This window comes from Scleropages formosus, chromosome 22 (genome assembly GCF_900964775.1).
Source record: "Scleropages formosus chromosome 22, fSclFor1.1, whole genome shotgun sequence".
In the NCBI taxonomy this organism is placed as follows: Eukaryota; Metazoa; Chordata; class Actinopteri; order Osteoglossiformes; family Osteoglossidae; genus Scleropages; species Scleropages formosus.
Window position 1 is genome coordinate 10,484,327 of NC_041827.1, and position 26,122 is coordinate 10,510,448.

Below are 26,122 nucleotides of genomic sequence, written 5' to 3' on the forward strand. Positions count from 1 at the left end.
AAAAAAAATATTAACATATGTGTCCTACGACAAAGGGCAGAGTCTGCAGGGAACACTGGTTTGTGTCGGTTTCATACGAGTCCCAATATGAACATGGAGACAGCAGCCTCAGTCAAACACCATGTACTGGATGATGGCCGAACCTATGGTGGCCTTGTTACGGAGACATGAACACACACACGCACGCAGAGTCACGCTACTTGTCCTTCTCAGGAACATGGCAGTCTGGAACCTATCCTAGAACCACTTGGAGATAGGACAGAAGGAGTACACCTGCAACAAGATGCCAGTCTATCCAAACACACTCACTATGAGCAATTAAACATCGCCAATTCACTTGAAAGGCATGTCTTTGGCCTGTGGGAGGAAACCAGAGAACTTGGAGGAAGCCCATACAGACATGTGAAGAACATGCAACCTCCACACAGACTGAGTTGGACTCAAAACTAATCCCAAACATCTCAAGCAGCAGAGGATGAACAGAGTTTGATGACGATGTATAATATTTATATATAATATTTGTGATATAACTGTATTTTGTGTTGTACCTTATTTTTTTCCTGTATATTTCTAGTAATGGAGTCAACAGACCACTCTTTTCTTTTTTTGGATAATGTTAAGTTGCATTTCACTGGTCTGGTTATCATAAGACATGCTACACATAAAACCATCAGACCACTTGTTGCCACCTCCTGCCTCATCCCTCACTGGTCAAGTCATCCACTAGCATTTTACAGAACAGTAAAACATAAGTCCTACCTCTTTTTGTCACTATGACTGCAGGACTGAATGCAGTAGCATTGTTTTTCTTATTGAGGCAAACATACTTAGTCGGATAAAATACCAGGCATGCATTTCTTCTCTACTTTGGGATAACATTTCTCCCCTACCCAGATTAAACAATCAAGCAGATTCTGGATACGAGACAGTTGCACGCATTAACAATAAATATTCATACAAGCGTAGGCTCCTGGGCTATTGACACAAATATATAAACACAATTTGTGCATCTGCATCTTACATTGAAACTGGGAGAGAGACTTCGGGGGAAACAAATGCAAATGGCATTATGAATATATAATTAAGAGTCTGGACGCAGCAAGGCTTTATGACCAATCCATCAAAAATTAATTGAACAACTGATAAACAGAATTTAAATAAGGGAAATGATTATTATGGGGCAAAAAGAACGAATGCGAGTAGTTAAGCTCCAGATTGAGCCCAGGCAGCGAATCAACAGAGAGGAATAAAGCACTGGCTGCTAGATGACACGGCATACAGAAGTGAGGCAAATTCTGGTGCCGCTTTGAAGGCGCAAGAGGAGAAGAGAGAGAGGCCACTAGCAAGCAGCCAAGCGCTTTCACTGGTTCTCCTGAGAGAGAAGGGGGGGAAATCATTTACAGCCTTCTTTGAGCCTGGCCAGGAGGAAGAAACAATAGAGGACATTAATTTGCATTAACTGGCATGTGGGTTTCAAAAATAATCGCAATAATATCCTATCTAAATTAAGTCCTTCTGTCTGAGGGCCTGCGGGCTCAAGCTAGCATTCGCTTCCCGCTTTCAGAGAGGAGAGGAAGGTGCAGGGCGCCACGCAGATTCCAGGAAGCTCCAGCAGAAGCACCATGCAGACGCCATTTATTCATTCCTACTTGGCTTGAATAGGGCAGATTTGACTGGCGCGGCGACACCATGTGGGGCTCAGACTGCCGAGCGCTCCATTAATTATCCTGGATCGAGGGTACGTAACACCCACAGAACACGGAAGACGCGGAGGTGAGACGGGGATGGGAGGAACCATGTCTGATTCACCGCCTGCTGCTCAGCCGACCTGAGCAAGCAGATAGCTAGTCTGTTTGGGGAGCGCTGTGTTCCAGCCTCTTCTGCCAAAGGCGCTTTTCGCAGGAGGTGATTTGCAGAGCCCGAGGATTCTGCTGGTGCAGTGCTGTGAATCTGTCAGGCCATTCACAGCCTCCACAGGCCACAGGTGTCCTTGCCACCTACTTACTTGGGACACCGAGACACTGCAGTTAGAACCATCCGTGTGCACAGTCTGCATGCAGATCTCACCCCGACAGCATCACTGGCAGGAAGGCGCTGCATCTGAGACGAATTTCCCTGACAGCTGGTGTTGACCATGCTTTGAGTCAAATGAAAATCTACCAGCAATCTCCTGTGTGTTAAAAAGCACAGTGACTGAGGAACAAACATTTTCACTGGCCAGAACACACATATACAAAGCATGCGCACAGCTTCACTCTCCTTGGGGTGCGCGCAGATTTAAAACATGATGCTGTTACAAACAGGACACAGAATTCTTTTTTAGAAAACAGTCCTTTAACTTTACAGGAATACTCACATGCAAACAGAAGTAATCATACCTAACTATTAAGATCTAAATGTACAGGGAATTGGAGGAAAGAGTTTGCATGTACTGTAAGCACAGCCAAACTAAGTGCTCCCTTTGTGAATCCACCAGTTCTCATAAGCTTCACGAAAGCCAAGTAATAAACATCAAAGACACCTGCCAGGCCCGTCGATTGTAATGATAAAGGAGTGGATTTCGAAAAAATTAATTAAAAGCTCTTGAATCCACTTGTTTTGTCCCCCACCCCCCGCCTGTTAAATGTTCCAGTCTTGTCAAATGGTAAGAGCTAAATTTTTTTGAGAGGAGAAACAACTCAATAAGCAACCAACACCCAGAGGAGCCCCAGTGCAAAATAAAAGGGACTTTGAACCATGAAAGGGATTTGATGTGTCCGCCCACTCCTGTGCCTGAAATAGTGTAGAAGACCGATTCCAGGGAAAAGCATGCAGATGACATGAAGGCATCTTCCTCTAAAGGCTGGAGATATCAACGCAAGAGTGGCAATTGTACTTCCATGAGCTCCATCTTCCCCTCAGTTAAGACCCGCAAAGGGTGCAAAGGTGATCTGTGGATGAAGCTCCGCAAACTGGTCCACACTTTTTCTTGAAGCTGGTTCACCTTGGACATGCAGATGAGAGCGATCAAGAATGGCTATACATGAATGGAGGTCGAACCAGGCCCAACAAAGGTGTTTAATGACATCAGGGAAGAAAAAGTGCACGCCTCAGATAAGACACATGTGACAATGGTTGGTCAAGCAGTTTCAGCTTCCATTAAGCAGACAGATGTGAAGACATCTGGAAATTAAGGTTTAATACACTTTTTATAATTAAAGCGACAGATGAGCAGCAGCTTCTTATCTCTAGAGTGATACCATGCTATGGGCCAAAGAAGGGGGACAACATGGAACTCAATCTCCTGCTTTGTAGACCTGAAATGCATAACGCACAAAGGTGAGAGACTACCATAAGGTCCCCATCGATGGCTGGTTATTTAATGAACCAGTGAACTACAGAGGTACAGCCTTCCTCCCTCCATGGATTGTGAAGGTGGAGAGAGGGTTGCTAATGAGAGACTTTATGAAATGAAGAGATCTATCTGAGAAGGATTCCCAAGAATTCCAGCATGGGATTGTGGGCCAACGACAGGCCTTAACACCTCTTTGATGAGCATACTAGGAGACTCATCCATCTGCAGAGTCAACTCTGCCAGTGCTCACTTGTTGCAATCCATTTCGATAAAGGCACAAAGAGATAAGAAACCACTTTCATAGGTATTCTGATCTCAGAGCAGAACAATGTCACAACCGACAGACACACGAAGTGAAGAGGCAGTGCAAAAAAAAAAAAAAAAAAAAAAAAATTGCAGAGGATAAAGAGTGGGTATACATGTCCAGAACATATAGTCCAGGTGAGGATGTAGCTGGCTCACTAAAGGGTCTCTGAGTCTTACTAAAGATTCCAAGTGAGTCAGCAACACAAACAAAATTCCCCAAAGACCCGCTCAACCAACCCATGCCCACGCAAGCAAATTAAAAACGGAAACTGTGATCAGAGAATTTTGACTTTTGTTTGGCTTCTTGACACTGTGTTTAAGGCCGTTCCTATTAAGTAGGAAAGTGGGAATGCCCAGCTCGGCTGAACAGAGAGCAATTCATCGCCATGCCACCGGTGACTTCACCCTCATCGTCATTTCCTCCCTTGTCCCCTCTCATAAGGATCAAACTTGTGAGGATCATTGGAAAACAAATGACATCATCAGCAAAAGCCATCTTGGAGAAAGTCCCTGCCGGAGCTGTTTTCTCTGCCTTAAACCTTCTTCAGCTGGAGTCAATTAAACTAATACTAACACATTTCTGCTTGTTCTTTAGCAAAGGCTTTAAAAAATAAAAAATAAAAAAAAAACAGAGTTATGGGGATCCCCTAGAGAAAGCAAGGGAGAGGGCCCAGCCTTGAAATGTTCTGGATCCCTCCTCTAAAGCTTGATAGCATTCATATTTTATTGAAAGGCGTTGGCCATCGCTCTGCCACAACGACAGGCTTATTGGGAGTGAAGGCGACGCTAAGGCTCTCCCAGCTTCCCTCGCCTCTTTGATGTATTGTCTAATTAGGGCCTGAGAGATCAATTTTATCGGGAAAATGTTGTTTTATTATCTTTAAAACAAAAGCAATTTTAATGGTTATAAATTAGAGAGAAAACGTTAAGACTTTGCTTTTTGTACCCCACCCAGCTGTGCTGGAAGGAATGACCGCGATAAGGCATGTCTGGAGAGAGACGGGTGGGCCGCAGGGAAGTCACCCTTCGGTGTCAGTCCTGCTGCTTCTCGATAAGGCACCAAACACCATACTGACACACAGAACCTGCCAGAAACATTTACCCACACACTCCTACAGGACATACCTGGCAAACCAGTGAGCACAAGTGCAAAAAAAAAAAAAAAAAAACTAGTTCCTTCGCTTCATAAATTTCATGTCTAGGAAAACATAGATTGAAGGGAAGAGTAGAAGGGTTGTTTCACACAATCATCTATAAAAAGAAAAGAGAAAAATGAATAATGTCACAAAAGTTTTCCTTAGTGGAGGCAGGGAACTGACTAGTGAACACAAAGGAATCAAGTTACATTTAACAGCAAAACCACCTCTATCAGATATCTACAAACTCTTGTTTTGCAAGGTACACATTTCCTTCCATCCCTCTACTTGTTGAAATGTCATGTGGAATATACAGATTCCTCCAGTACGATAACATTTGATCTTCAAACTGGGAATATGCATGGGTAATGCATCATAAGGAATATCATGAATCTACAGAATCAGATCCGTACATTTTAGAAGACTTGACATTTAGGGAGATTTCATTTCAATATGCATGGAATCCACTGAGGGTATGAATGCGTGACAAACAGCTGTATGAGTGCAGTGTATAAAGGAATTTTGCAGTCTACACAAAGGGTGTGATTGGAAGGATGCTGAAAGGACCCTGCTGAAAAATCCTGACAGCTCCCAGACACTAAATAGACTCTGGCACCTTGGCCTGTCACTGCGCACACAGACACTGGAGTGGTCATTACAGCTGTCCCCCCAAGCTGAACTGGATGCACCTCTATGTTAGAGCCTCGATCCTACAACACAGACAGCTGACTGACCTTTCAACCACCGGACAACAATACTCTACGAATTAATCAATTAAGGAGGGAGGAAGTACCTCCTAGCCGTAGAGTTTGTAAAAAAAAATTCCAGTAGTTAGTGGGCCAGGAGAAACCGACGCACTGGGAATCTATCATAAACACCGGATGCCTCGAGGCCGTGAATTAACTGGCCATTAAGGAATCATCTCTTTCCTGCTGCCAGAGAAGTCAGACAGGACAGATCCAAAAAGATGTCACAAAAGGTAGCAAAAGGTTCCAGACAGCTCACATGTACAGAAGAGTAAGGAACAATGAGCAAACCAATCTGGAGCGCTGGCACAGGACAAATGGACTAAAGGCCGATGGAAATATCATCATTTAACTGACGTCTTTACTCAAGCAACATACAATAATTTGCACATTTATACAACCAAGATTTTCAGGATAATTCAGGATAAGTGTGAGACACCAAACAGCACAGTAGTTAGAACAGTCACCAAGCTATCAAAGGGCCTGGGTTCAAATCCACACTCCCACTGTAATAGCCTTGAGCAAGTACCCTATTACGTACCCTGAACTATTGTAAAAAGTTCCCCAGCTGTATATAGGGGTAAATGATTGTCAGAAGCTTAATCTACAAACCTAACATTGTAAGACACTTACAAAAAAGTGTCAGATAAATAAATAAATAGTATTAATAAAGTACCTTGATCGAGAGTACTACAGCAGGATTGAGACTTCAGCCAGCCCCCTACAGACTGTAAGGCAACAGCTCTAACTGCAATACTATACTCCCCTGAAACATGCCATTTTATTTTTCCTGAGGGTTCTCCGATGTGAGGTCTACTCCAACAATTTTATGCCTGGTCAGATTTAATGTTCAGGTTTGTTTACACTGACCACCAGCAGGGTGTTGATTTATACATATTTGATTTGTTAATGTTCCTCATTACATTTAGTAACTCACATTTGTTTGCTGATGCATGTAAATATTCAGAGGTAAATAACTGCAAGGTCCCATGAACATTGGTGTCAGATGACTTAGTCTGGTGCTCGCTTTTTTGAGATGAATTACATTAAACACAGACTTAATGCTACTGTCTGTTAGCTATCCTTGTTTTGTTATTTGAAGTAGATCAAATATACTTCCTAAAATGATATGCTACTTGTACCAGTAAACAAAATTAATCTATGAACTATCCTTGACATCAAATATCTAATATTAAATTTAACATTCTTTGCTCAACCTGATTTCTAACTTGAATATGTCAACAATCTGCACTTTAAAAGCTGAAATTCTCAGTTTGAGCAGGCCCATCATATTAGTGTTAAATGAAAATAGACTTGTGACATTGTTAAAATGTAGGTTCATCAAGCCACAATCCCACGATTTACAGGGGTTCAAACTACAACCAATTGTGTTTCCGTACAGTATTTACAGACCCCACGTATTTCCCACAAAAATCTTGGTTGGGTCTGCATAACCTTAAGCATAGTAAGAAAAGAAAGAACCTTTGCTGCTCATTAGTACCATCCAGACACTCGTATTCACTGCAGTTATATATTTTCAGGAACAAAAATGGCATTTATTATTATACGTCATTAATACACCCAAAGCTGCTTTGTGAAAGTGTCATTACTTCTGAAATGTATAAAATCTATGTCAGTGATTCATACAGCCAACATCCAACCTCCAGGTTTCTTTTTGAAATGACAATTTCCAATATCTTCCAGATGAAAATGCATCGTAATGACAGAGACCTTTAAGCTATGGTCCTTGTTGATAAAGGACATGTTGAGTTGCTATGGTAACAAAAGATGGGGGTGCATTAGATGGTACAATGTGAGGACTCAGTGTGAGAACAGTAATAAAGAACTACTTTCATTCCAGCTTGAGTCAGACACCGGTGCTGGTTAGGCAGCTGGCTACTTCACACTTAGTGGTATAAGATTGAAGAAGAAGAAGAGGAGCACAAATGCATTTGGGGGTTCGTGCAGCAGCGGCGTATGCCAGAGCCTCACTTTGCATTCAGACAGCGAGTGACCGTCGAAGGAAAACAGGCAATCAAACACCAATCCACCCCCCGTAGCAGAGAGCAGAGCACTGCTGTCATGGGGCCAAACCCATTCCCACAGCCCTGGCACAAAGGCAAACGCGGGATGAGAGGAGAAGCTCGTGACACATGAAAGGAAGGAGGAAAAAATACACTATTTTATTCTAAAATCACAGGACACACTGACAGATGCTGCTGGACAACTGGAGTAAAATGAATAAACATTAAAAACAGCCTACGAAAAAATAACTGCCATTAAATGAACACCAGTGGCGTGTGGGCACACCTCTTCTCATTACTGTGTCTACAACAAAATTGGAAATCCAAGAGAGCAGAAGGTGATAGACAAGCTCAGACCGCTATGCCAGCCTTTGACCGGGCTGGAGGAGGAGTCGCGGTACGTGTGTGACAAGCTGAACTTCACACAGGAACCCTGAGTGCGCACATAAAGTTTGTCTAAAAATAATAATAAAAAAACCCCTCACTGCCACAACCCCCCCACACCCCCCAGTGCCCCTTAGCACCAAGACACGCTAAATGGCTTTTCCAGCGATTAGACGCTACTGGCGCTTCAACCAAACATTTGCAGGCGGCGAGGGCTCCGTTATAAAGTTGAAAATGTTAATCCATGTAATTTGCTCTTTGAGGCCTGAAGTAAGCTTGTGTAGCGTGGCTGGGGCTTGAGCTTCGGCGAGGAGATAAAAGGGCCCGCTCGTAATTGGATTGAGGTACGTCACCTCGTGACCAATTAATATCATACATAAATAAAGGAGGAAGCCAAACTTCTAAAAGGTGTTTCAAAGCTTAAAAGATAAGGGATCAGATGCAGCTTTAAGCCAAACAAACAGAGCAAGGACGGGGGAGAAAAGGCAGCCATTGTCGTAGACGTTATTGTAATGCTTACATCAGCCAGACGGCTCGGTATCGACAAGCCCGGGAGTCACTCTGCACGGCTGTTGATTTGAACCGAAACTTTAAAAACAGATTGTTTTTAACAGAGTCGTGTTTCATGATGGGAAAGAGGAAGCCTATAAACACTTCACCCTGCCACGCCGACACAGTCCCCACTTACTATGCCCCTGTAGGGCCTAGGGAAAGCAGAAGATGCGATTGATATTAGTATTTATGCTAATGTAGCATTTGGATATGTAGAACAAGATACGATTTGCATAGGCATTCTCCCCTCCCTTGTTAAAGATTGCCATAAATCCGTCACAGTTCACCATTCCAGGACACAAACACAATGGAACCACAAGTGGAAACACGGGGCAACAGCAGGGCTCGGATGAGCTTGTATACATTTCTCAATGCATGTACGTGTGCCTATGCATGGGCTTGTGACAACGAGATCTCTCTCCAAACACCCTGACTGAGGGTGTTTTGCAGCTGAGTAGAAACACAATGAGCAAACAGTAGCCTCATGGTAACGAAGTAGACAGGTGCTTTGCGGAAAGGGCAAATTGCTTCAATAAATAATAAATGGCATGCCAAAAAAATTAACAATCAACCATAAAGTTACGTAAGGTAACAGAGGAAAACGTGGCACGTCGAAATGGCAGGGCACTGACCTCGGACACATTGACGCGGCCCTCCTGGAAGGAGCAGTCATTGGCGTTCTGTGTGCACATGTGCCGGTACTTGCACCAATGGCAGGGGAAAGATCCATTGACACATGACAGGCACCTAAAGGGAGGCAGAAGGGCACAGGTGTGAAACGTGCACATGCGCACACACACACACACACACACACACACACACACGCCAAACCAGTTCACAAGACCCATCACCTTCACTCTCACCTGTGTCCTGTCTCCACCGGTCCAGCCAACCCCACGCCCCACCTTCCACCACAGTGTTACAAATCTCCATTCTTTACGTTCAGATGCAGATGGAGTGGAAAGAAGGAAAGGTGTAGAGAAAGATAGGTAACACGCAGGATGGGAGGGCTGTTCCCAAGGGAGTGGGAGGTTGGCAGTCTGGGCCATAAGGGAAGTGTGTTGTTTTTCAACCAAGGAAGAGGTCCTCTCCAGCTGAGTCAAACAAGCACATCGCACCATGGGTGGGAGGGATCAACATTCACTGGGGAGAGAAGCTGACAGCTGGTTCTACTGGGATTGAGATAACCTCAATGGACAGGATGAAAGTCCACAATTCGACTGCCGTTTTACGCCAGTGGGGGACAAAGAAGCGGGAAGCAGAGCTCACGGTGGAAGAAGGACCAAGCCTCAGACGAGAGACACGGACTGCTCACCCACCTTGCACCCAACTGCCAAAAGATAATTCGCAGATCCATTCATGTGCAAAACACAAATGAGGAAACACTGCTACACAAGCTCATACAAACCCAAAACCTCCCGGCAGGCTTGGAAAATGACACGCACATTCATATGAAAACAAAACCATTTGAGTTCCTGTTCAGCTACATCAAGCTGACAGACGCGGAATGACGATATTTTTTTTTCCTAAAATGAAACCGCACAGTCTCTGAAAGCCACACAACAGATTTGTCTGAATCAGTCGTTCCGCTGATTTGTTTAGCCAAGTCATTCAGCAATAATTTAGAACAAACATTAGAACAACATTTAGCCCTTAATTAAACACATGACCCTCTTAATTGACCAATTTACTCTTATATGCCAGAAGAGATTAACTGTTGAGGTTGGGAGGTTAAACTTGTAGAATTAGTGTGCTTAAGCAGCGCATCTGCTCTTGAAAGAGCTCAAATGAACTCAATGCTTTTGCAATACAACATGTGGCAGGATGCATTTTGCTTTCTGCCACACATAGTTCAATCTCGTAACTAAAAGAGAAGCCAACAGCTGTCAGGATGTTTCCCATCGACAATGACATCGCGAGCTCAGGCAGAGGGCTGAAACCTGCTATTCTCACTTGGGCGGAAATAACCAGCGACACCTCTCCCCTGGCGATCGCCTGAAATCCGTTGCACTGCGGTAAAAATGGCGGCCTGATCTCATGCAAGATAAGCCATGCTTCTAACGTTTTCTTTCCCGACTTCATATTACCAGCGATGAATGAATAATGGAGTACCACAGAAACGGGATACGATACGGATTCAATCAGGCGTCCGTGTTTGGCGAGTGTGGCATTGACATTAGAACATGCATGAGTCTCTCTGGGAACGTATGCAAGGCCCGTGTATTCTCTCCACGTATGAAGGACATTAATCAGTGGGTTGCACCGACATGGAACAAACTCACAACTCGGCGCACTTTCTGCTGCATTGATCTGCCTGCATTTTAACCGGGTGGGAGCGGGACTGTTTTTAAGCTGACAGTGACATTGTTTGCCTGCCGATGGATAGCCTCGGGCTGCTGTCTGCACCCACTGATCCCCAAAGTGACGGCAGAGATCTTCCCCCTTGCCTCCCCGAGCCCACCCACCTCCGATATGGTCTCCCCATTCGCTGCGCTGTGCACACTTCAATCAGCTATGCCGAATGAGAAAAGTTTATAACAAAGAGCAACTAAGGTTATCCTAAATAATCTTAAAAACAAATGTTAACTTATCCTCACTAACTTGAGTGCGCACATCTAATTTGAGACTGAATTCTTATTTACAGTAGCGGTGAGAAGTGCGGCGACCTGAGCAACACTTGGCATGGGACCCACTGGACAGATGAGTGAAAGCAAAGCAACTCACAAGTGTCCTACATCTCTGGGACTGCTGCAGGACAGCTGGGAAGACGTGTCAACTCGCTTCCTGTTCACGCTTGTTAACTAAATTCCTAGTTTGGAAACAACCTAGTTTCAGGCAACTGAACTCAAACTTTTCAGTGTCACTCTACGTTTCCTGGCAATCTGATGAAATCAAAAGCACAAAGGTTTTCGGGTTCTGGCTCTGATGTGGTGGAATGACCCCCACTCAGAACTGCTGAATCTCTACATTTAATTAAAAAGGGTCTTAAAACTCTCCTCTGCCAAACTTGCATCTCCCATGATCTCATGCATGACAAACGTGTAAATGTTTACGTTCAATAATTATGTGACTATAACTACTGAATAATGATAAACCTTTAAGCAGCTACTTGTGTGATGTACATTGGTTCATATGGTGGAATGTGACAAAGTGCTTCAGAATCACACATCTCCATCTAAGTCTCTTTCTGCTACTGTAATGCACACATTGTATTTTCTATGAGATGTGCATCTCTTTGGAGAGAAAAGTCTGCTCAATGAATAAATGTAAATACAATAGTAAGAAAATGTTCATCTCCCAGAGACTATCAGAGGCACAAGAGGAGCAGGAAATGTCTTTCCTCCTCAGAGATAATAAAACAGCACTCATTTACACTGTGGTTTTTACAATTTCTGTAGCATTCATTAATATGCCCAAATAGTCAAGAGGTGTACAGTTAGTCCGGGAAGGGCTGGGATGCGGTGAATAGAGTCAGAGAAGAGCTTCATCTCACGGTGCTGACAGAATGCTGTAACGGGCTCTTGCTGTTTGGTTCCAGTTATGGCTGAAATGACACATAATGAAGACACACACGCAGGCTCACGCAAACAGCTGAAATGCTCACCTCAGCCCCGAAGTCACACAATAACTTACTGAAATACCAAAGTATTTTTCCCCGCTTCTCTGAAATGTCTTCAGATCTCCCATTAAAAAGCCATTCAACATCTGAACAAGCTTAGAGAAATAGCACCCAGGGACTTTTTCATTTACAGCCCACATGGCTATTATGCATGAAATAATGAGCAGCTGAATTTCAAACTTGAAAGCATCACAGGGAAAATAAAAATGAAATTAAAATTTTTTAAAATTTACAAAAACAAACATACAGGTGGTCCCTGATTTACGATGGGGTTACGTTCCACTAAACCCATCGGAAGTCAAAAATATCGTGAGTCGAAAATGCATTCAATACACCTAATACACACCTCTGTGTGACAGACTGGGAGATGCGGATCGCTGCCACTGCCCAGCATTGCAAGAGAGTATCGCACCGCCTATCGCTTGACAGGGAAAAAAATCAAAATTCAACATTCGAAGTACGGTTTCTACTGAATGTCTATCGCCAGCTCACCATTGTAAAGTCGAACCATCGTAAAAAAGGGACCACTTGTGTGTGTGTGTGTGTGTGTGTGTATATATATATATATATATCTTCTACATGTTTAGCACAGGGGGTGGGCCACACTGGGGTCATGGGGGGGGTTTCAAAGAGTCAGAGGTGAAGCAGCCACCCCTGGACAATGTGTTACTTGCACGGAGGCCCTTGTTCACCCAGCAAGGAGGTCACCTGCTGACTTTTTCAGGTGATCTATAAAAGCCGCAGCTGCACAATCGCAAACACACACATACCCCCACACACACACACACACACACACACACACACACACACACACACACACACACACACACACACACACACACACACACGAGGCATTTCATGACGGCCTGTCGCACATTCCACCGCTTTGCCTTCCAACCTGGAAACTACCTGCACTCCTCCTGCGATCGTCCCTCTTCCTGCCTTTCAATCAGCTCTCTTGTTATTCTCCCTGCACAGGTGCTGGCAGTTGGAGGTTTGTTATTAATCACAAATGTATGTGTTTTCCTTCACACTTATTAATCCAGTCACTGCTCAAACTAAACATGTGAAACCTGCACCCTTATCAACGCCAGAATCAGACAAAGCCGCTCTTAATTATATTTACAATGCTAACAAAACAGTGCCTAATTTCTAATACATATAAACATAAAACACCAGTCCATTAGAGACCATCCAGACGCACACACAAAAACTGATGTGTATTCTGATAAATCATTAAATGCGAGGAGGGGGGGAGCATGGAAATATTTAATTAAGCAGTAATCATAGCTCCGAGTGATTTTTCTGTTTCAATTTCCCCATTCCCCCCCCACCTTAAAGGGTACACTCTGATTTGTAATTAGATTAATGCTGCTATGCAAATTTATGCCACTTTGGAACGCAGAGCAAGACATAATAAGTTGAACAAATATGGGTGTGTGTGTGTGTGTGTGTGTGTGTGTGTGAGAAGAGCCCGGATGTGTGGTGCTGGAAGAGAAGAGAGGGGCTCTGAGCACATCTCGGCCTTCATCTCGCACAGGGTGCAAAGGGAGTGCGATCCCAAGTTTAAGAGCATTTACAGCTGCTGCCTGCGAAGCCCTGGAACTGGGAGGGAGTTCAGCAGGAGGTGGGAGTCGAACATTTGGCCGGATTGGCCCCGTAGGAGCTCTCATGGACGGGCTGCCTTCCTCCCGCCTGGCAAGGCAAGCTACGCACACTGCGCATCCGGAAGGCCGGGAAAGGCAAAGCTCCTCGCACAGGGGGTGGAGAGGGCGGGGTCATTAGGAAAACAACTTTCAGAGGTTGATCTCATCAGGCAGAACAAAAACCCGCTGAGCTGGAAGCCTTTTTGAAGCACTGTCATACGAATGTTAGCCTGCATCGCATTTCGCCCTCATCGCAATTATTGGTGTTATTTTTGAGGGAGGAAGTGGGGGGGGGGGGTGAATGAGTCATGCAGGAGATACAGGGAGGTGGTGGGGGTTAGGGACAAGTATCGAGTGTCTGCTGGGATGACTGCCCCCCACACTGTCCCATGAGGCAGAAGGGGGACTACTAGGAAACACAGCGGATCTGCTGACCAGTTATAGGACACTTGACACATGATCCACCACCTTTCTTTACCTGTACATACACACAGCACACACACTAACATTCCCCACCGCCAGCAATACCAATTGTTATTAACTCATATTTTGCAGTCATATTTTTCCTAAGCAACTGACAATGACTGACACACTAAACTAAGTTACCGAGTTATTTGCCCATCCATGCAATAGAGCAATCAGGCACACACTCGTTCACACACATAGACACACGCAGAAAGAGGAAATTTAGAGTTCCCAATATATCTGGAATACATGTCTGTAACTTTGAGAGGAACAGACAGACATGAAGAGAACACGCAAGCGCCACACAAGCTGAGCCACACACCAACCCACATGCAAACCTGAGACCCAGGAGCCAAGGCGCCAGTGCTACCCACTGAAACACATCAACTTACGACTGGTGGACACTGCAGTTGTAGAAAACAAAATCCACACTGGCAAACTTCTTCCCTGTCTCCTTGGACTTGAGGTACAGCTTCACCACACGTTTGTGTCCTGCAGAAGGGAGAGGGAATTCATCATCATCGCTCTTAGTTTTGATTATTGTAAAGGATATCAGCCACTCTTAGGCAATTCTCTGAGAATACATTGTAGACAAAGAGCAAAGGTTGTGCTTATTGATGGGCTGAGTTGAACAGGTGAGGTGCTGAAATTCAGAAGTGGCTGGGCTAGGACCCAAGCCCACTGCTGCAGATCATTACAACACAAACCCCGGCAACTGCATCTTTCCGGGTAACATCACAGACTCTGAAACAAGAGCGCCACCATGCCGATTTGGCACTGCAGCTCTCTGTACTCTGCCCTCAAATACATCCAACCTGCTGAATTATATGCTTGGGATTTCACAGGGATTAAAGGAAATAAGCAGCCAGGTATGGGTGCCCCCCACTGGGCTTTGCGGGGGTCTAATTAAGCGCAGCAGTGAGACAAGTGGCGGCCCTGCAGCTGTCCAGCCTCGTCCTCCTGTGTCGGAGCAAGTCAGCGGACAGCAGCCCTCAGCCAGTCGGGATCTCCAAACCATAAGCAATGCTGTTCTACAGCGGCCCCACCCCCCCTCCCCTGAGGGAAATGGGGGGCAGGGGGGAGGCTAATGGGGATTCATGCTATGCCAAACCATCCAATAAATGGATATGTGGAACAGGAGAAAGGCTTTTAATGAATAATGCTTCCTCTGATGATATTACCCAAATACGCCACTCAAGGTCATTGAGATCTATACAAAATCTTACAGCTTGGCCTTAATCACCTTTGTGGACCACAGGATATTGTGGGCAACCGCGAAAGAGAGACGGAGTGTGGAATCTGCAGAGTGTTAATGGTAGGGTATGTTTGGACAGCGACTGATCATCAGGCTGACCTTGGCCACGCGTGATGGGGATGACATCACGGGCAGAGGGGGAAAGGCAGTAGATGCGGTCTCCTTCGATGCGGCCTTCACTCTCAATGAAGTCTTCCAAAGAGCAGTCGACCCCCGCGGACAGGTCGGGCACATTGCGCGCATGCAGCACCAGCTGGAAGGAGCCAGAGCAGGTAGGAGCATTAGCGGCAGTGCAGGGGCAGCAGCAGCATAAGACGATGCACACGCCGGGGACTCACCTGGACCTCGGACATGGTGACAGAGATGTTGCTGGGCCAGACGCTGAGCTCCACACACTGAAGCAGGCTGGAGGCAAAGCGCTGGGGTTCGCTCGCTCGCTCGCAGCGGTCTTTGCGTGAACAACTGCAAGGGCCCAGACAGAGAAGGCAAACTGGCAACGGGCTCTGATGCCAGCTCACGGACTGCGCACATTCACAACGCAGACCACATCAAAAATCCAACGGTATAACCACACATGACAAGAGGCACATACAGCTGACGTTTCACCTACTAAAAAGCAACAATAAATACTTCCAGAGTCATGAAAATCAGCTGAATGTGCACTACTTTTGGACTGCTGGTTTAGAACAGGGGAAGGAAAATGCTGTTTCTCATTCCTGCTTCTCATTCCCAATTTCCCAAGTCAGCAGAACACATTCCAAACCACTCAACTGGGATTTTATTTTCTTATTTGTTGTTATAGCAGTAAATTTGAGAGCTGCTGCAAAAGCGGTGACAATTGCCATTAGTCAAATGCAGGTGGCAGGGGCCTGGGGGCAGGGCTTTGGAGCAGGGAGAAAGGATTTCTAATTCCAAAGCAATACACCAGTTATATGCTTCATCCATACAAGGACAAAATGTGCAATCTAATGCTTTGGTTTCAATTACTCTGTTCACAGGTATTATAAGTAACCCCTACTTAGCTCCCTGCACTTATTTACCCATTTATAAAGTTGAGTAATTCATCGTGTATTAATTCAAAGTAAGTACCTTGATCAAAGAGCAGAAGCAGGTAGCACAGTGGTTAGAGCTGCCACCTTGCACAAGAAGGATCCAGGTTCGAATCCCACCTGCAACTGTTGTACCGTTGAGCGAGGTGCTTACCTTAAATTGCGCCAGTAAAAATTACCCAGATATACAAATGAGTAAGTAATTGTATGCTGCTTAACACTGTATTTCATTTTTGAGAAAGCCATCAGTTAAATAAATAAATGTAATGTAATTTATGACAGCAGGAGAGGAGATTCAAACCCAGGTCCTTCAATCAGAAAGGAACTCTAACCTGTACACTATGTGCTGCCAAAAATGTAATCACCGTGTGTAAACGTGCAACCCTCAAAGCAGCTTTTAACAGAAGCGTACTGTGCTGAAAATGAACACACTGCTGACGGAAAAGGTCAGACTGGAGTGACAGGAAGCCAGACTGCCTCATCTTGATTATGCTCGTACCTTTCCGAACCCTCTATTAAAAGAACGCAAATGTTCCTTCCCAAAACAGAGTAATTCTGTAACATGTTTTCTGGCAGTGCTAATTAACAGCCCACCGATGGCATTTTCCCCCCATACTGATATTTAGCAGAAGCCCCGCCCCCTCATCTCCCACCAACAGCATTAAACCTTTTTCATTTTTTAGCAGGGCATTCTGGGAAATCTCCCCACTCTCAGAGGCTGCCAGATCAGTCACTTCAGTCCTGAGCCAAGGACAGCCTTGCACCCAACAATTTACATTACCTTGCCAGTCCCCACTCCCAGGCCACACAGACACTTGGGTGAGCTGAGCACTGTGTACAATAGCAACAGTGGGTTTACTCACATGTTGTGCAGGACACACCATCCACAGTGGGGGTCCTTGGAGCCCAGGCACTCCGTGCAGCTGGTGTACTGTTCACAGCTCTCCACCGGCACCCGGCTCACCTGCGCAGCAAGCGGCACATTGTCATTTTGAACATAAATACATGAGTGAAAGTGCAGCCGAGTCATATGACCAACAGAACGAGCATCAGAGGTACCCCGATGTTGACGCTGCTGTTCTTTATGTAAATCACCCGGCAGGTCTTGTTTGACTGAGGTCTGTTTGGATTCCATCCATTTCACTTTCACTTGCCTGGTTCCTACGTTTCCCTGTTCTTATCCTTCTCCTCACTGAGTAAGAGGCGAACAGTGGTTAGAGGGGCTCAGATCTGCTTCAGCATCCCCGCTGGATACGTGTCACCAGAGATGCTCCCATCCAACTGGACCACCGCATACAAACCACGTTCACCACAATGTGTGATTTAAGAGATCTTTACGGGCTTGCGGACAAACGGTATCTTGAGACAGGGTTCTCCATGCCTGTAACCCATTTTAATACCCCAGCAGTCAGAACACAAAGAAGAGCCACACTGGGGAAACTCCTTAACTAGATTTTCGGTTGTTTCAGAACAGAGTGAATGTGAGAGCACACAGTGTCCCGCTTCTCTGCTTGACATCTTGATGGGAGAAATGAAGACGATACTTTTATGTCAAGTGCTCTAAGATGGGATACCCTGTGCTGGTACCCAGGAGCTCCACTGGTACAGAAATTCCTGTCCATGGAGACTTAAGCAGCAGTCCTACATCTACAAGGCACAACAGTCTCTTTGACTAATGGCTAAGCGTATGGAGATGTACAAAGAACGCTGCATCCTCCAAGGTGTGCAATTATGTAAGACAGTAAAAAGCCAAGTATTTTACATCACAGCCACACAGTCACCCCCTCGAAGAACATCTGAGATGTCGGAAAAGGCACTTGGAAACCCGCCAAGGAAATAGACTAACGCCTTGATTTACAAGGACGGAATGAAAGGCTGAAAAGACAAAAGATACGGAGATGGAGTGACAGCACAATAGGAAGCCAGTGTATGTGCATGTGTGATCATTTGGCTGGGATGTACGTATGTGAGGGTGTGAAGTACTCAAGCACTTCAGGTGAAAACATTTTATCAGGAACTAGTTACTGTAGGTGATATCATCCTCATTAGCCGTACAATCTGCATCAGAAGTGGGTAAAATAGCAATACGCATGATAATGGTGGCATTTGTCTTTCTAGAGAGGGAGAAAAAAATCAGAATACAATCATAATATTTAATCTCATCTGGAATACTAAAAAGAACAAAAATGAGAATTTAAAAAACCTGACACAAAGAGCATGGGTAAGAACAAAGGACCAACTTCTCATTTCCCTGAGCAGGAGGAAAACGACGCAAAACATGATATGACAGGAGATATAACGGAAAGTTATTTGGTCTTATTAAGAATCCTGAGACAATTTTCACAAGCACTATTACATTTGGAGAGGCACTGGAGGAAATATATCATTTTAAGTAAGAACAGCTACAAAGGGTCTTACTTGGGTCATGGGAGAGTGTGTGTATGTAAGAAAGCATGGCTTTGGGCAGGTCGGGGTGGGGTGGGGTGGAAGGGGAGGACAGACAAATGTTATGCTGGAATTGAATATTTTGTCTCATAAACAGGTAATGTGAGCCAGATCGATTTCCACCGGCTTTCCGTAAACGATCCAGCTGTGCACTGCAACGCAATATAAAGCATGATAGATAGGCTGCTCCTCTGTATCCTCAAAACATAGCAAGGCTTAATTTAGCAAGAGCACCTTGAGAAGGATACGTCTTCTCCTCATCTCCTGTTCTGGATTTTTCCAGGCTCCACGAGGGGAACATCGCACCATGCATCACACAGAGAAGTGTAGAAAACGGCCTTGAGAGGCACAGAAGTCCTCAACCAAATATGCTACACCCAGCTTGGAAGAGACGCGTTCACACTCATTTTGGGGGTATCAAAATGAGATGGGATTGGACGTGCTTCAAAACACACCAAACTCCTTCTTTCCCCAGAGGAAGACACTTTCATGGCGCGTAACGCCTTGCTCCGCAGATGCAGACGCACCGGTGTAAGCAGGAGGCCGAGTGAAGAGACGACGTGGCGTATGCAGGCGGCCGCACCACGCATGGTGCCTTTCCAAACCTCCTCTTTTGTAAACTAGAGCAAAGCCGCTTTTTTGAGCCCGGTTCCGTTAGCCACCTGTCAAAAAAGAGCAGCGTGTGTGAAAACAAATCTGCCGCTATAAAGTTTCGGGCCCTCCATTAAAGCCCATGTTAAGCGACTTCCTCTGTGCAACCGGCAGGGCTTCCGGAAGGCAGCTGCACACAGTCGCCTGTACGGCAAAATTGTTTGCTAATGAAATTCTGTGAAATACGAACCCTTCGGTCAAAGCCGGTGAAATAGTGTTTTTTTTTTTTTTTCCCTGAAGACCGCAGACAGATTCCGTTCAAACGATTCGGCATCAGAGACCAAACAAGCGTAGCAGGAAGTTGATATTAGCTTCTCATCAAATCTAATCCTGCAACAATGACCACATAATCATCCCTGATTGTAATAAATGCCTATCACCTGCAATCAGGGCTTTAATCCATGCCTAAATTAAGAGAATGCGGCCAATCGATACAGTGGAGTTACATAAATAGAATGAGAAGCTATACGACATACAGTATAAGTGAATAAGGTTGATGATAACCCAACTCGGCATGGCAAGGATCATCCAGACGTCTGGGCTGTCAGCTCTGGCCGCTACAAAGCCAGGTGCTTCTGGTTCGTCAGCATATTCAATTACTGTATCTGACGGAAAGAACTATTAGTGCTTTTTTTGGGAGCGGCTTGTGGCTTAAGCGCGCTGCAGACTTTACCACAAGCTTTGGAAGGAGGCGCAACACAAATGTCATTCCTTTTAATTCAGCACCTGAAGCCTGGGGAATCACAATCACCAAAGACTGCTCCTGACCCATAAGTCAACGGGACTCCATTTCACCCTTCAGTCCTCCATACTTTTACCGAAAATGTCAAGCAACTTTTCTCCTTTGCAGAGCTGGGCATTTTAATGGACTATAACCTGCTCAAGGTTACAACGGCAGGGCCCCTTGGGACACTACACTACCTGCTGCCCTGATTTTACTATATGGCAACCTTGCATTGTCTAGCATGAGATGGTACACATTTAGCCATAAGAAAATGTTCCTCATGAGAATAGAAGATAAAAATTAAACATCAGATCTGAAGTGGGGAAACTAAGTGTGGAATTTGCGTACGCATGTTTGAGAATGACAGTTTTAGGTATTATATCGAGAACAGCATAAATATGAAGAAATATGTGTAGAATATATGTGAAAGTACAACCGACTCACCTTGGACAAGGGCAACTCTGCAGTGCAGGTAAATATATTTAAGTGTTTACAAACTCCGAGTGGCTTTGCCTGACTTGTTTATATGGCTCTTGGATTTTTTTTTTTTTTTTTTTGGATGCGTGCATTTTCCTTTCAACATCTTTCATAATAAAAACAACAGCAGAAGGAGCCGTTTCCTGGCTTTACATAAACCTGACAGGCTCTAATCAAAATCTTTATTCCCCAGTTAAACACTCGCTTTAATGTCCTCCGAAGACCTACAGTTCGTGGCGGGGAGATGTACAGCGGGCTATCGGGAACTTTTAATTAAATGGTCGAGAACATGGGGAATGGTAAATTACTCTGTCAGTTTTGTAAATGGAGTTTCTGAAGTCTCGGGCACAAACACGGCTCTCCACGCCGGCATTTCCATTATCCGAAGGAACAGGGAGAAAACGAACGGAGGAAAACAGAGCGTCTCACCTGCATTAAATATATCTTCACATCACACCTTACACATCACCTGTTAATATCAAATGTTGATTGATTTTTTCGTTTTTTTCCCCGGCAAAAAACAACGCTTCCCCTCACGGATCGGCGTCAACAAAACCTTCGCTCTAAAAAAGCGTAAGGCCCGAGACAGGAGGGAGAGAGATAGCTGGCCGATCTTGAAGATTAGGACAGCACGTTGAAACCATTCTCACCGGCAAATTATCCCATCTGACTGTATCTCCTCCAGCAGCTGTCACTTTCAAAGGGGATTACAATCTTTTACTCCCTCCTACCTCAGCTCCATTCTCCAACGTAAAAAAAAAAAAAAAAAAAAAAAAGCTTCCCATTTCAAAATGGATGACCTGGGGATTATATCCCATTAACTCCTGTGCTGAAGAAGAGTTTTAAAGAAGAGGTGAAGGGAACATATCACTTCAAAGCAATTCATTTCCATTCCATTTCAGACCGAGCAGATTGTAATAAAAACCAGGCTGAACTCTCTGCTAAGTTTAAAAAAATGCGGGATCTCCGCTGCCTTTGCCCAAATCGTGTTTCGGTGACAGCTACATGGGTTTCATGCTCCTGGGGCGAAATCCTGGAAACAAATGCAAGGACATGGGCTACCTACTAGTGCCTGAAGTGGTGGGGCTGGCCGAGGCAAGGGCGGGGGCAAACATGGGTGATGGAAATGGCTGACCTGACACCGTACACTTCCAGCACTCAGGGCCAGAGAGGACGTTTGATCCATGGATGAGAGGATCAGCAGCCCAGCATCTCCCTCACTACTGCTGCTGGAACTCATGTCCTTAGGCATGAGAGACGCCTCGCCTAAAGCACAGTAGAGGAAACTGGGTAACGAGTTTAAATGACCAACACAGGGATTTCTTTTTTTCCCCATTTACATTTATTCATTTAGCTAAAACTTTTTTTCCATACGGTGTTAAGCTACTTACAATTATTTACCCATTTATACAGCTAGGTAGTTTTTACAGGAGCAATTTCTGCATAAGTATTGTACCTTGCTCAAGGACACTGCAGCTGGAGGTGGGATTTGCACCTGTGCCCTCTGGGTTCAAAGGCAGCAACTCTAACCACTACACTACCAGCTTGCTCTTCAAGAAAAATCTATTCAAATAATTCAAAATCATCACCCTTTGTCCTCTAACTTAAGATGATTTATATCGTAAAGAATTTAGATTTGTGGTTTTTCAGCAAAGCATCAGTATTGTCAGCATTATCAGCATTCAGCCCAACTCAGTGTGTGTAAGTACGCAAATACACACGCAAAGACATGTGCAGTGTCTTTTGGTATCTACTTAACAGCTGTGGGGGAAGTAACACCGGTAGAAAAAGGGTAAAAAAAAGGACGATGGTGAGGCCAAGGAGGGCCGTAGCATTAATAACCTTCCTATCCAGCCGATCAGGAGCTGAAGCGCAGGTAACACTTGACGTGTGAGAGGTACAACTCAGTTGCCCTGCGCAGTCCGGTCCTAGCATCCAGAGAACTCTTTTTCGGCACCACACTTCATCCACCAAGCAGAATGTTTGCCCCGGCACCCTCCCTACACACATGCTCAGGTACATGTAGCAAAATATGAAAAATAACACATATAGACACACACAAATTTAGGAGATGTTAGCCAGCCAGGCTATGCAAAGGCATACAAAAGAGTAGATCTAGAAAGGTTCTTAGTTTATTCAAAAACAATTGCAATTAGCTTATTGGATATTGAAAACGTAATTAAGTGCAAATAAATGGAAATATAATTGAAAGGGGCCAGATAGCACCAAGCCTTCCACCGGTGTCCTCTCACCCCACCATCTGTGTGAGCTATTGCGCCCCTCTCGCTTTGCCAGCCACAACACAGCACAATTTACATGACAATAGAAGACCTGACTGAGGACTCGGGCCATTGTTTGTGTGTGTCTGAAGGTGTTAACCTGTCTCAATGTGGAGTGATTCAGAAAACCAACTTCGAGAAGCAAAACACAGCACTGGAGAGTCACTGGGTCACTGGGAACTACCAGCATTTTACTGCCTTCAAAGAGCATCGCACCTGACCCTAAACCCACCTATCATGCCATTACTGCTTCACTTACAGCTTAAATTAGCCTTAGCTGCACAGAGTAATGAGAACTGTACGTAGAACAACCGTGCAAAATAATTAGGGTTTAATTAAATCGGAACTGCGAACGAGAAGCAAGAACGGCCCTATCAGCATTTGTAATCAATCAGTTCAAATCAATGAGGCTTTAGTTTTAACAGCCTCTGATTGATTGTGAGAGATTATGACTAATCTGCAGAGGGTGATACTTTGCGTGTGCGGTCAGCTTGGTGCTGCATGCCCGGATTAGGAGTATCAAAGGATGAAGTAATTATGATAAGAGCGAACACGGACTGGGTAAACACGGATCGCGCACGTTGGATCTTATTACTGAGCCAGCCTCCCGGCTTCACATGAAAGGAATTCAAATGCGCAACACAGTTTGGTTTGTTTAAAAGGACTTTATGGTGTGCATGAGATCCAAACTCACATCTGATGGTCATGACGGGACGTGACGTTTATTCACCAGCTTGACCGCAGGAATTGGTGCCTGGCCCAATACAGGGCCGCAGACGTGTGTTAATACTGAGCAGATCCCTGGAAGCGTTCGGCATGAGCAGGCAGCTGGCCTGAAAGGGGACCTTTTCAACGCTCTCCTCGTCAGGCCACAGAGCCGCAAAAACATAGCGCGGTCGGGAAATCACAGTAGCAGCTTCTTAACAATAACCACCAGGCTGCAGAACCGGTCTGGCAGGAGACAAGACAGGATGCCTCTCTGCAGAGTAACCGCCAGTCTGTGGAACTGGTCTGGAGAGGAGTCTGCAAACAAGGAGCCTTCGAAGCTGTAAACAATAAGGCAGCGATCTGGTCCGCGTACTTACACTGTACACTGGCAACAACGCTTACTTACGGGTGTTCATGCTGAGTTTGAGCTGCCTAGGCTTCAAGGAAGGGCACTCCCCACTGCACAGAGATCATGACCTTAGATGAATACAAGGGCAAAAATGACAGACTGCAGGGAAGGAGGAAAGCGAGAAGGGTGTGTTGGATGAGTGACACGTTACTCGCTGCTTCCTGCTGCGTTATTGCTGTACAAAATCATACTCATTCAAATTCAATTTTTTCCTCCAAAGACAAATCCGGAAAAATAAATTGTGCCGTGATCCATATTCCATAAAATATTTAAGGTAGCAATTAGCACGCTGAGGACCGGGGGCAACCGACAGTGAGCAATGACGAGGTTTTCTTCACGTCACAAATGCGTCCTGCCATTGTCCCTCCCAGGGCCAGGAGAGTCATGCCTGACTGACCCGCTTTCCCCTGCTGGAATCACTGAAGAGGTAATAGCCCCTGATATTTTACAATCACTTGTCGCATTTAGAGCTGTGTGACGCATCCGCGGCAAATCCTGCCTGATCGTTAAGGCGGCACCGTCTTTTTCCATCCTACTGTCACACAGCGAGAGACCACTCATTTTGTGATTCGTAATTAAGCGCCACAATAAGGGCGATGGCTGGCCAGACCATGCAAAGGAAAAGGAAAACCATCAGCAGAGGCATACAGTATATGTGCCATTTACCCTTCTTGGCCAGGATTGTGAATGGCTGCTGGTGAGATGCTGGCTTTCAGATGAATGGACAGGGAGTGTTCACGGTAATGTGTCAGTGAAAATGCTCACTGACACTTTAATGTGCTTCAACTGCCTGTCTCTGGTTCCCTGAGGGGCCACATGTTCCAGTGTGGGTCCACCTCAAGGGCAGGGGGGTTAACACTCCTGTCGCTCCCATGTCAGACCCAGAACTGAGCCTTGGCTGTGAAATTCGCCCAGCAGCTCTGTGCTCACCAACTCTATGCCATTTCCACAGGAAAACAGAAATATGGTGGGGAATTAAAATGACACAGCGGAAGTCACTACACTTGGTTCTAAGGCATGGATGTCAGCACAGCATGACAGCAGACTCCAGGATCAGTCCTCTTCAGTCTTCACAGCAACCACCATCATCACAGTCACCTTCATCAGCCCTTACCTCACCTTCCTCCAGTTTGTAGGAGACTGTGTTGAACAGCAGCTGGTAGGTTATGTGCTTTCACACCGGTCAATCCATCCACAATGCTGCACTGGGCCCCTGCACCCCCACAAACTCCAAGCTCTTTTTAGAAGCAAATCTCAGAAGCAAAGCTTACATATGCTAGTACAGTTGTAGCGCTGCAAACAGCTCGAATGGAAAATCAATTATGTTTGACCTTTTCTTGAGTGCGATGACTGCCGCGTCCAACTGTGAGCTGGGGGGCACCTGCCCGCAGGGCCAGGGATAGAGGGAAAGTTAGAGACATAATTGAAGGTGTGTGGATGTGCAGTAATGAGGTACCATTAACCCCTCTCTGACACCTGTGAGGGATTTATAGAGTCACTAACAAGACAAACGCAATGACGTGCCATCACCTGGGCCATATATATAACCATCGTTGTTACCAATCTATGTTTGCACTTTTAGTGAGGTAGTTTACAGCAGGCTGCAATCCCAGAAAGTACTGAGCAGAGAAGGGAAGAACCCTATTTAGCAGAGTGGGCTTCTTGTCACAGAGAGATAGAAAAAAAATACAGCCTCATACAGCCAATACTGTGAAATCACAGCAGCACATCTGCAGTGGATCAATAAAAACAAACAAAAAATGGTTATGTTATTACATTATTAATCTGACACTTTTGTCCAAGGCCACAGTGTTAGACTGCATACTAAGCTATGTACAAGTTTTTACTTATTGACACAACTGGATAATCTACACTGGAGCAACTGAGGGTAAGCACCTTGCTCAAGAGATTCG

The 26,122-nt window shown here is 45.2% G+C and overlaps 1 protein-coding gene across 5 annotated transcripts in view; it reads right to left on the reverse strand.

Moving 5' to 3' along the window:
• The window catches only part of LOC108918433 (plexin-A1-like), a 170,730-nt gene that overhangs the window by 52,033 nt on the left and 92,575 nt on the right, over window positions 1–26,122 (reverse strand). For all 5 annotated transcript variants that reach the window (XM_018725644.2, XM_018725643.2, XM_018725647.2 and 2 more), the window contains exons 5-9: window positions 17,380–17,480; window positions 15,806–15,929; window positions 15,567–15,720; window positions 14,605–14,704; window positions 9,115–9,229 (exon numbers count right to left, since the gene is read on the reverse strand). In XM_018725644.2, coding sequence (XP_018581160.1) covers window positions 9,115–9,229; window positions 14,605–14,704; window positions 15,567–15,720; window positions 15,806–15,929; window positions 17,380–17,480 — 594 coding nt within the window. The remainder of the gene's footprint in view (window positions 1–9,114; window positions 9,230–14,604; window positions 14,705–15,566; window positions 15,721–15,805; window positions 15,930–17,379; window positions 17,481–26,122) is intronic.